At 37.4% G+C, this 13,083-nt stretch overlaps 1 protein-coding gene across 1 annotated transcript in view; it reads left to right on the top strand.

The window, feature by feature from the left end:
* The window catches only part of LOC131691016 (neurofilament heavy polypeptide-like), a 277,605-nt gene that overhangs the window by 177,938 nt on the left and 86,584 nt on the right, over window positions 1–13,083 (top strand). Inside the window, exon 4 of the mRNA XM_058977141.1 lies at window positions 9,137–9,312. Coding sequence (XP_058833124.1) covers window positions 9,137–9,312 — 176 coding nt within the window. The remainder of the gene's footprint in view (window positions 1–9,136; window positions 9,313–13,083) is intronic.

A 13,083-nucleotide genomic window follows, 5' to 3' on the forward strand; every position in this document is an offset into this window, starting at 1 on the left:
AAAGCACAATTTCCAGCCGAATGCAAGCGGCACTAAATTTTACACTTAAATGGTGTAAAAATCTCCATCTTAACATTAATCCTTCAAAAACAGCAATAGTTCCGTTTACTAAACGAAGGGCCGTTTCATTAACACATTTAACTCTAGATGGAGTTCTAATTGAATTCTCGAAAGAAGTTAAATATCTCGGTGTTATTCTGGACAGCAAGCTTAATTGGAACTTGCATCTGGAACAGGTAATTATTAAAGCTACAAATGCCTTCTGGGTTTGCAAAAGAACTTACGGTAAAAAATGGGGCCTTCGGCCTAAAAAGATTCAATGGATTTATACGACAATAGTAAGGCCTAGAATAACTTATGCTTCATTGATATGGTGGCCTAAAACTAAAGAGGTGACCGCTCAGAAAAAATTGAATAAACTGCAAAGACTAGCATGTATTGCAACAACTGGGGTGATTCGGAGCACACCTTCCGTGGCTCTAAATGCTCTTCTAAATCTCCTACCGCTTCATCAGTTCGTGAAATTGCAGGCAGAAAAAAGTGCCTTGCAATTAACTCGATCTACAAAAATTTTAGATGGAGATATGACAGGACATCTAACGATCCTCAAAAAATTCAATATACATCCTATTTCACATTCAATAATAGACTGGATGCAGACGAAGGCAAACCATGAAATTCCCTATAATGTGACTGTAGCAAGCAGACATGTGTGGGAAACAGGTGGGCCAAATCTCCGTTCAAGCTCTATTGTTTTCTTTACGGATGGTTCAAAAATGAGTAGCAGTACAGGAGCCGGGGTGTTTGGACCCGGGGTAAGAACAACTATCCCGATGGGACACTACCCAACTGCATTTCAGGCGGAGATTCAAGCAATTCTTGAGTGTGTGCATATCTGTCTCAAGAGGAAATATAGATTTGCAACGATCTGTATCTTTTCAGACAGCTTAGCAGCTCTTAATGCTTTAAAAGCCTCAACTTGTCAGTCGAAGTTAGTATGGGAATGCATTACTTTACTTAAGCAACTGGCAAGGAATAATGAAGTAAACTTGCTTTGGGTGCCGGGTCACAGTGGAATTCAAGGAAACGAATCAGCTGATAGTTTGGCAAGACAAGGTTCCGCGACCGAGTTTATAGACCCAGAACCTTTCTACGGAGTCTCAACCTGTACTTTAAATATGGAACTTAGGAAATGGAAAATGTCTATGGTAGAATCGAACTGGAACGCGACAGATACTGCAAAACATGCAAGGAAATTTATAAAGCCGAGTGCCAAAGCCGCTCGAACTTTACTTAATCTAAGTAAGAGGAACCTTAGAATAATAACTGGTTTGTTTACCGGTCACTGCCCTAGTAGATATCATCTACATAAAATGGGAAAAATTCAAAGTCCGATTTGTCGTTTCTGTCAATTTAAGAATGAGACAGCGGAGCATCTACTTTGTGATTGCAGCGCTCTTGTTAGTTATAGATATTCAATTCTTGGAAAAGGGCTCCTACAGCCCTCTGAGATTTGGCAATCAAATCCTAGTAAGGTAATCAGATTCATAAAACGAGTTGATTCTAACTGGGATAATATGCAAAATCAGACAAGGCCCTTCGTATCTCAATTATGAAGGGAAAGCAAATTGAGTCATACCACAATATTCCTTTAAATGGTCGCAGTGGAATCAAGGCTCTACAACTTAAAGAACAAAAAAAAACTCATTTTCTAAATTTCCAAAGTTATCTTAGACAAACGTAGCAGGAAATTTTTCCACCATTTGAAAACGATGGCCTCAATCGGTATCTGGAAAATAACCTCGTTGTGGATGGTTCAAAAATGCGTAGTTAAATAAATCGAAAATTTATAATATATCAATAGTGAACTTTTTTTAAATTCTACTATAAATTGTAAACAAAATTTCATAGTACCGGTAGTCAGATATTTGTGTGTGATCTACATAAAATCGTGAATGAACTCTCCAATCAATAGGCTTTGCACCAAAAAACCGCATTCTAATATTTATTCAGTATTCAAATTAACAACAGATACAACCTGAACGAATGACGATTCGCCTACGCCTAGCCTAAATTCATGTTAGTTATATTTCACATTTTTCGATAAATCGAACGTTCATTATATGTATAACTGTCATAATAGATCATATAGATTAATGGACAAAAAGTCTAAATTTTTAATTATCTTGAATAAAATATACATCACAATAGAATGGAAAAATAATTACGGAGAGAATAAATAAAAAATCACATAGATTCATGCATCATCTAGTCAAATTCTTCTTGTCACTTGAGAGATTTTGTGCAGTCTCAACAAAGGTTTTGATTCTTATTTAGCCTATATTTCAGCAAAAACATACTATTTAAAAAACTGCTGTAAAACCGGTAATGGGATTAATAGGTACTATTTTTTTTTCGTTTTGAATAACCGTGTCCTTTGAACGGAACTGTCCGACAATGCCCTACAAGGTACTTTTTCCACTAACGTCGTGCGGGGCTTCTTTGCACACTTTTTATCAATTTTATAACTCCTTTAATAATCGATGGATTTGTATCATATCAGCTCAGATTTATCGTCATCGTGTACCGTAAACCGGGTGACATTGATCACTTTTCGAAGTAATCATTGCATATTTTTAGACGCAACACATTTTTTCAAGTTTAATATTTTTAAACAATGTACTGATGTAAAGAGAACAAGATTGGATAGTTCTACCTGAAATTGTCCGCTTACAGCTATTTTTTCCAAAAACGATTTCAAGTTGAAGTTCGTTTTCGTATTCCGGGGTGACTTTGATAACCTGCATGTTCACCCACATTAAGTTATTGATGTCAATGTTTTTCATTCAAATGTTTGTTTAAACTAATTCTGGAAAGATACTCATTGTTAAATAGATGTTAATTGGTATTATACAAATTACCCAATATACCCAACTAGATTAAAAGATTCTGAAAACCTTTAAAACTACTAAAATTGTTTTATTTCAGTACTTTATAAATGCACAAAATGTTTCATCCATTTTTATACGTTGTAATATTGAGCAATAAAAAAAGTTGCGAATTTTAGCTTAAAATTTTGTTAAATAATTGCCAACTAGTTTCACAAAAAAATGTATTTAAAATGAACAAACTCTTAAAAGTAAATTTGGTACATCCCACTTCAAAGGAAAATAAAATCTCGCTTGTAATTCATTACTCTTGCTCAAATCTGAGATTTATTTGTTTTATAAAAAATAGACACTTTACGAAGCTTCGTAAAAATAAGGTAAAGTCAAATTTCGGTTTTTTGTAGTTTTTGTACCCAAAAAACGAACAAAATACTCAACAAGTATAACAAACCAGTATTTCAAAAGCTTAGAGTAAAAATCATTTCAAATTAAAATGATTCGGTAGACTATTCTGGTTTAATAAGCGATCTTCGAAAAAAGTTTCAAGTGATCAAAGTTACCCCGATGATCAAAGTCACCCCGGTTTACGGTATGTATTATTTATGCCAAATATAAGCATAATTGGTTCACACATAAAAAAGTTTTTGATATAGAGTTCAAAAATATTTTTTGTGGACTAGCTGGGTACTACTTTGCACACTTCTTGAATTCGATATAAAATAAAAATTAACCAGTTTTATTTACTTTCATAGAAATATCATTAATTTATACTGATATCACGCGTTTATCGCATCTTCTAAAATAAGGGATTCATTTTAATTTAACATTTACAACGTTACTTGTCAGAAAAACTTGAGTGGATTGAGACTGCATATTGTTTTTCGTATAGAAAAAAGGAAAATGATGAAAAATGGCAATATCAGTTTATTTCTAGTATGTCAAAATAAGTTTTTAAGAGCATTTAAATACTTTTTGAATTATCAATTATAAAAATAGCCAGGTGGGATTGAAAATTTCGCAAAATAAAGAAAGTGAAATAATGGGCTATTTATGACGTATAATTGAGTGCTAAATTGATGGCGTAATTAGTACACAAGGCCACGTTCCTAAGTTATGCACTTTTTATGTCAAGAATTCTGAAGTAAAGGTTCGAAACCAGTTTTTTCACGGCCCAGATCACATTATTTCGCAACCACCAACTTTGGAGGTTCAATGTCTTCAAAGAAATTATACAACATAATACAGAGCATCTCTTGAAAAAAACAATTTTGGTAATTAATTCTCTTGGACATAATTAAGGAGAATAAACTCAAAACAATATTTAGAGGCTTGGTACCTTCGGTAAAGTTGTTGATAATGATATTAAAAACAACTATTTTAAAGACACAAAAATCTTCAAATGCTCATAAAAACCGATTCTTACATACTAGAAACAAACCAAAAATGCCTTTTTTGATCACACACAAACCTTCAAATGCTCATAAAAACCGATCCTGACGTACTAGAAGCAAACGGAAAACGCCATTTTTCATATTTTTTGTTCTTCTTTCCGAAAACAGTATGTGGTCTCGGTACACTTAAGATTTTCTGTTTTGTTGAGCAGTCTTATTTTACGAGCCTCCAATCCCTTTTATCGACCCTTGAAGTGTTTTGTTTGTTTTGGTAAACAGTGTTAAGAAAAGGGACAAAAGGTATTTTTTAGGCCATCTGAAAAAAAATAAATATAACAAAAATAGGTCTCCTTTGGTCATCGTTGTGGGTGTTCGTTATGAAAATCACGATTTCGTACCAAATATTGACTTTGTATACTTCGTTTTTGGGCAATATAGAAAATTGTGGAAAAATGTAACTCAAAGTTGAAAAACCTGTTTTAATCCACCTAGTGGTGCAATTGCGCCTTTCTCATTTATCCAAACTATGATTCATTAGCTGGTTTTGTTCAATAGAATTGTGGAAATGTCTATTACATTCCTATTTCACTTAGCACGTAGCCCACGACTACCACGAAAGTAGACGCAGACTCACATTAAACAAAAAAGTATAGGGGAGACCGCGGCTAGCTTGCGGCGTTTTCAGTTTCTTTTTTTACCACTTTGATGTATATAAATCTTGCAAAATAGAACATGCGGCTGTAGCCAACATCCCTGAATTTTATCAAAGTGTTTGTTGTATTGTCTTTGCTTTTATAGACAAAAATGTGTGACGCGGAAATCCCGCCAATTTACCCCGGCCCCTCGGTAGGTTGGCGGTATGTATGAATACGCCAGAAAATGGAGATTCAATTATATTAAAGGTTCGTGCTGAATGTCTTTTCAATAATATTGTATATTAACCGACAATTGCCAATATATTTCAGTCTCAATACCCCGGCATTTTACTTTGACGCGTATTCCATATTCAAAAGCATATTTTCGAAATTCTTCAGGCTTTTGTCCGAAGTAAATATCCCCTGCATTGACGAGATACACAAAGTTTTACTTTGGAGTGAATTCCAAAAATATAAATATTTGACTATATTTGCACTGTAAATAGAAGCGCCAACTTGCCCCGCCCGCGTCACCGCCAACTTACTCCAACCGCATATTTTACAAAAAACTTTTTAAAAAATAACTTTAATTTATGAATAGATTTAATATCTATACGGATACTGGAAGATCTTTTTACGCACTATCGAAAAATAAAATCAATTGGGAAATAGATTTTAAATCACCCTAAATAACACAAAGTGTTAAAAATTAAAAAAATTACTTGGTATGCTCGAAAATACAATATCGCCTACAACTTTTTACAAAACAAAATGTTTCTTTTTAACAAAAACGCATTGGATAATGGGTTTCACATAACTTGAGGTATACAATGGGAGACAGCGCTATGTATCTAATAGAAACGAAGACAAAGGGATTCCACCAACTTACCCCAACCACCAACTAGCCCCGGGCTCCCCTAATATTTAATAAACTTAATCAACATGAGTTCAACGTTATACTAACCAACCTGTAACTCCGGAACCAAGAGTCAAAACCGAATGAAATTCAGCAGCAGTCAATGGCATTACTGTTTAGCTTAGGAACTTGTTGAGTTCCGCGGAGGCATCATGAACCGTCATAGGTGGCCAATGTGGTCAAAGCTGCTTTGATTTATCATTAGTGATCCAGACCTGCAAACTAGAGTAATGTTGAACCCATTTTAATATGTTTTACGTCATTTAGACATCATGGTTGTACCAGTTTATATGGGAATTTGCTGTGTGACCGCGCTCTTCACCCCGTAACTCCGAAACCGGAAGTCGGATCAACTAAAAAATCAATAACAGCTTATGGGAGCGTTATACCTTTCAGATGAAACTAAATTTGTGAACATCGGTTCAGCCATCTCTGAGAAAACTGTGTGAGTTCAAATGACACACACATACATAAACACAGAGACATTTGTCGATCTCGACGAACTGAATCGAATTGTGCATGACACTCGGCCCTCCGGGCCACGTTGGAAAAGTCGATTTTTTCAGTGGCTGCATATCCTTTCTTTATACGAGAAAGGCAAAACATGTAAACATGCGCTTTATTCACAATTCTCCATCTCAATTCAACTGATTTCTACATCAAAAACCTGTTTTAATCCACCTATAGGTGCAATTGTGCCTTTCTCATTTCTCCAAACTATGATTTAATAACTGGTTCGTACAATATAACATTATGGAAATGTCTTTCATTCTTATTACACTTGGTAAGTATATATAAGAGCACCTTTTTGCATTCATCGAGGTATCGGTTTGAATCGGAGTTTTCTATGTGATCGCACTCCACAACCCGTATCTCCGGAGCTGGATGTCGGATGGAGATGGAATTTAATATCAGTTTCCGGGGACGCGACACCTTTCATTTGAGACTAAGTTGATCAAATCGGTCTAGCCATTTTCGAGAAACCAATATAACCGTTATTCTGAATTTGGATGCTTCCCGATCCGTCGATGGTGGCCAGTGTGGCCAAGGAGACTTTGAATGAATGTTGGTGACCTAGATCTACAAATTCAACAGTTGTGTTTATATTTTGGAAAAAAATCACCTCACCAATTCATCGCAGAATTCGTTAGAATCGGGATTTGCTGCGTGATCGTACGTATCACCCTGTAATTCAGGAACCAGAGCTCGGATCCACACAAAATGCAACAGCAGCTGATGGACCTTTCATTTAAAATCAAGTTTGTCAAAATCGGTTCAGAAAATTCCGAGAATCCGATGTGGACAAATCAACAAATTTTGTTTTGTAACCATACTCTTCAACTCGTAATCCGGAACAAGATGTCGGTTGAAAATGAAATTCAATAGCAACCTATGGGAATATTATACCTTTCATTTGAATCTTAGTTTGTAAAAATCGGTTCAGCCATCTCCAAGAAACCGATGTGGACATTTTGTTAACAAATCCGCACATGCACACATACATACATACATACATACATACATACATACATACATACATACATACATACATACATACATACATACATACATACATACATACAAACATACATACATACATACATACATACACATATACATACACACATACATTTAGAAAATCGGTTTTTGAAGCAATTGCATAACCTTTCTATATGAGAAAGGCAAAAGAATAATATTTAATTAGCTTAATCAGCATGAGTTCAATGTTATCTTCATGTGATTATAATTTGGAAAGGTTGGTGGAATGGGTTTGAACGTGTAGGGAATGGGGGGTTAGTAGAGTGGGAGTGGAGGATGCGTCAGAAATCCTTCATCTTATTTCGGTATACGGGATGGATGAAGGAAATGCGGGCGTGAGGGTGGTCAAAGGGGAGGGGAGTGATGAAGGAGGGAGGTGTAAGGGCAAGACGGGGGGGGGGGGGCGGCGACGCAATACTCAACTGCATATTTTGCCTTCCATTTGAGACTTGGTTTGAGAAAATCGGTTCAGTCATCACCGAAGAACCGATTTGACTTTAATTGTGGAATATGCCCGGAATTCCGGACTTCCAGAATCGTCGATAGTGGGCAATATATTCAAAGAATGATTGATTGGCAATCAGTGATCTAGATCAGCGATTAGAAGTTATTTGGTGACCATTTCAATAGTTTTTAGCCTCTGAGGTATTACGATTGTACCGATTTATATGGGAAATTCCAGTGTATCCTTACTAACACCCCTGTAACTCCGGAAGCAAGAGTCAGAACCGAATGAAATTCAGCAGCAGTCAATGGCATTACTGTATCTTTCATTTGAAATCAAGTTTGTAAAAATCGGTAGAGAATTCGTTGGGGAATGGGTGTGATATTAGCTTAGGAACTTGGCGGGTTCCCCGGGGGCGTCATGAACCGTCATAGGTGGCCAATGTGGTCAAAGCTACTTTGATTGATCATTAGTGATCCAGACCCGCAAACTAGAGTAATGTTACATCAATTTTAATATGTTTTACATCATTTGAACATCATGGTGGTACCAGTTTATATGGGAATTTGCTGTGTGACCGCACTCTTCAACCCGTAACTCCGGAACCGGAAGTCGGATCAACTAAAAATTCAATAGCAGCTTATGGGAGCAATATTCCTTTCAGATGAAACTAAGTTTGCGAAAATCGGTTCAGCCATCTCTGAGAAAATTGTGTGAGTTTAAATGACACACACACATACACACACACATACATACACACACAGACATTTGCCGATCTCGACGAACTGAATCGAATGGTGTATGACACTCGGCCCTCCGGGCCTCGGTTAGAAAGTCGATTTTTACAGTTATTGCATAGCCTTTCTTTATATGAGAAAGGCAAAAAGACACAATATTTTATTTCACATGTCAAAGCATGTAAAATTCCTTTATTAGACAGTAAAATACATCGAAATGTTGTTTACGTCAAAAGTAGTTCTAAGTGTGTGTGTAATGAACATTTTCAATCCGGATCGTTTTTAGCTCTCTGGACGAGACTTTTCGAATCAACGATTTTCGTCCAGCTCCTGACTTGTGGTTGTGGTCCACTATTATCCGTTCCTGGAACATTTACAGGACCTTTCAGATGGTCGAGTGTCGTATACCCAACAATTTTCTCAGGCACGGGTCTTTAAATAAGGTCCTAAATCTCACTGCGCACTAAAGCAGCATTAAATACAGGCGATTTCCGACTATGGTGATAGAATCATTTTCCGGGCTCGAGATTTCAGCTTCTTTTCATTTTTTTGTTTTTTTTTCTCTCGTCTTCTCCAACTTTGCAGTGATAATAGCTCTAATGGTACGGGTGGATGGCTTAAAGGCGACCTCGTTGATTTTTGGTCGCGGACCAGCAACTTCGAGCACCTCAACCACCAGCACAACGCCGCCGGCCACTTCCACCAGCACCAGCAGCAGCACCACCACCACCACCACCGAGGAGGCATCAGAAGAGGAAGAGGTGAGTTTTTGCACTACATATTTGCCAAAAGCCATAGGTTTGGTACAATCGATATAGTCGAGTTCATCGCTTGCGAACATTGAAGTCGAATACGTAATCGAGTAGGAGTACAAAATAGACTAACTCGGCAAAAAGGAGAGCTTTTTTTCTAGAATCCACCTAAACACCCGTCAATCATGTGCATGCATGCATGCATGTAGGAGTAGGTGCCCTACTCACAGGCAGAATATGTGTAATTACCATCATGTAGGGGTGTAAATGGTAGCAATTTGAAAGTCGTATATTTTACATAACTTTCGAGATTTCCAAGTTGCCAAGGGTGTTTGCAGACGACGCGACAGCCGACCTGGCTAAAGGAATTGCTAGGCGACCGTTTTGCCAGTAATGATGAAAAAGTGGTGCATGGATTATCGTTACTGACTGAGAAATGGCTGGCTCTAATACCTAGTTAGCTAGTTCTGCTCTCCGCATTGAAACGAGCATCGACTCGTTCGTAATGATATACAACCGCACAGTGCAGGATGTTGAAATTGAAGGGGAAATATAAGTCAGTCGGCTCGCTGTTTGATTAACTTTCATTTTAATTTGCTATCGAATTAATCAACGATCTATCATTCTAAATATCTTGGATAGGTGGATTCTGCTGTTAGTAAACCGAAATTTTAATTTTCAAGTGTTAATTGTACGTAATATGTAATACCCTCATTTAATTAAAATCAGTTTTGGTGGTCGAATCTGGTTTGGAATGATTTGGAATTTAAAACGAATTTAAAATAGAAACTATTTTAAAATTTCTCAAGAAGGTAAAAAAATTCGGAGGGGGTCCGGACTCTCAGGACCCTTCCTTTGGATCCGCCACTGGTCCGAGTGGGTCCATACGGATATCGAAATCATACCGAAATTAGTTTTTTTTTGTTTTAAGAACTATCTTCAAAGTGTTCGATGGTCCAACCTCATACTCCAACAAAGTTGTGATCTGAGTATCTATAGTTTTATTCCTATTAAACTTCTATTGTTCTGTTCCTATTTAGAAAACAAGAGTAGAAAGCCTGAATCACAACTAGAATTAGAATGCGAACCAAAACGATCTCTCTATATATAAATATTATTACCTATTTGTACCAAAGTCCTTAACCTTTTGGCAACCCAAAACCGTCTGTAGAAAATGATGATTCACTGTGTCGTAGTCGGCGAATATGTCAATTAGAATGCAAAGCTCGCACCTTGCAGACAGCAATTTCTTCCATGTTGTTCTGAGCGTCGGATACTTCAGTCGCAATGCTTATGATTTATTGCTTTTTCCTCTTTGCACATTTCCAACTTTGACTCATGGAGACTCGTCGCCTTTTGGAAGTGTATCATCCACTCGGTGGTGAATGTCGGTTGATCCAAAGTATGATTTAAATCGCAAGTTTCGTGATAAGAAATTTTTGTCGAAAATTGAATTATAACAAGGCCAAAACAAATCTACATTTGACAAAAATGCTCTATAGATAACTTTTCAAACAACAAATTTTTCATGTCGTTAATCGTAAATATTTAAAAGATAATTTCCTTATAACTTTAATAACTTTCATCAAGCCTATTTTTTTATTTATTCATTTCGTTTATTTGATAGGCACAAATGCGTTAGCTTGGCGGTGCCAAATTCTTTTGTTTTTACAATTTGGATATTTTAAAACTAGCAGGTTACAATGTTGAAATATTTTTTTTAAAGAGAAAAATTGTACAGCTATCTTAAGACTAGAAATAAGATTCTATATACAAGAGAGGGGGCAAAAGATTTTTTTTACAAAAATTTTTAAAATAGAGAATTCAATAGTAATAGTTTTTTAGGAAATATTTACAGTTATCTTAAAACTAACAATATAGTTTGGTACACAAAAGGGGGAACGAATATTTATGAAAAATTTCACAAAATTACAACTGCTTCTGCACCGATTTTGGAAATAAGCCCCCCTCTGAATATCTTGACCAAGCATAAGTCTCCGGTAAAAAAGTTTAAATTTGTATTCCGTATTCCTAGTTTTAAGATAGTCGTAATTTTACCTCTTTGTTAAAACTATTGTCCCCCATCTTGTAGGATATAATTCTACTTACAAGATGGGGGACAATAGTTTTAACAAAGAGGTAAAATTACGACTATCTTAAAACTAGGAATACGGAATACAAATTTGAACTTTTTTACCGGAGACTTATGCTTGGTCAAGATATTCAGAGGGGGGCTTATTTCTAAAATCGGTGTAGAAGCAGTTGTATCAAGGACAGGGGAGAGAAGGCGTAGATGGTGACCGGGAGAGAAGAGCAAAACTTGCAACTTTCGGGCAAACGGGAGATCAGCGAAAGAAATTAGCGCCTCAGTCTAGTAGGTCGGATTGGCGGATAGTATTCTTCGGACCCGCGGGGAATCCTTCAAAAGTCATCGGACCTCGAGTCGCTTCAGTTTCCGTAGTGGTAAGGGCGACGGCGGTTACAAAGTGGCAGTCTGGAGCTGATCGATTCCACAAGGCAGGAGAAAACTTCTAAAAACGAGAAATAAAAAGAGAGGCGCTAAATTGGGATATTTATCGTTTTTGTGAAAGTATAAATAAGGAACATATCAGGGAAATCACGATTTGCCAGCATATCTCGGACTGGGACATTGGGTGGTCTACCTCGGGCCCGAAGGGAATCCTTTAACTGAGACCTGGCGTCCAAATACCCGGCGCATACCCAGACAACGTGCTCGATGTCGTGATAGCCCTCGTCACAAGCGCATAGACTACTCTCCGCAAGCCCAATACGCCGCAAATGCGCATCTAAGGTGTAGTGGTTGGACATAAGTCGGGACATTACACGAATAAAATCCCGACCCACATCCATCCCCCTGAACCAAGGCTTCGTTGATACCTTTGGGGTAATGGAATGTAGCCATCGTCCAAGTTCACCATTGCTCCACGAGGTTTGCCAACTGTTGAGTGTCCTCTGACGACAAATACTAAAAAATTCGTTGAAGCAGATTCATCTTTCGTATATGTCACCATTTAATGCGCCCACCTTTGCTAATGAGTCGGCCTTTTCATTGCCCGGGATAGAGCAGTAAGAGGGGACCCAAACAAAGGTAATCTGATAAGATTTTTCAGATAACGTACACAAGGACTCTCGTATATTCCTAAGAAAATACGGGAATTGCTTTTTAGGCTTCACCGCACGAAGAGCCTCGATAGAGCTGAGGCTGTCCGAAATGATGAAGTAATGATCTGCGGGCAGAGTGTCGATGATCCCAAGGGTGTACTGAATTGCAGCTAACTCTGCGACGTAAACTGAAGCGGGATCATTGAGCTTGAATGAAGCGGTGATAGTATTGTTAAAGATACCGAAGCCTGTGGACCCGTCGAGAATTTATCCGTCAGTGTAGAACATTTTGCCGCAGTCGACTTGATGGTATTTATTATAAAAAATATTAGGGACCACTTGTGGGCAAATGTGATCCGGGATTCCACAAATCTCTTCCTTCATGGATGTGTCGAAAAATACAGTTGGAGTAGAAGTATCTAAGAGATGAGCACGGTTAACGTTATACGAAGATGAATTGATGTTCTGTGCCATGTAAAGTACAAGGACATTAATCGGGTCTGAGAATTAAGCTCGACAAGCCTTTCGAAAGTTGCAATCACCAATGGGTTCAAAATATCGCATCGAATGAGCAATCGATACAAGAGGTCCCAAAATCGATTTTTTTGTGGAAGGACGCCCGCCAGCACTTCAAAACTCATCGTATGGGTCGAGTGC

This window comes from Topomyia yanbarensis, chromosome 3, assembly GCF_030247195.1.
Source record: "Topomyia yanbarensis strain Yona2022 chromosome 3, ASM3024719v1, whole genome shotgun sequence".
Taxonomy (NCBI): domain Eukaryota; kingdom Metazoa; phylum Arthropoda; class Insecta; order Diptera; family Culicidae; genus Topomyia; species Topomyia yanbarensis.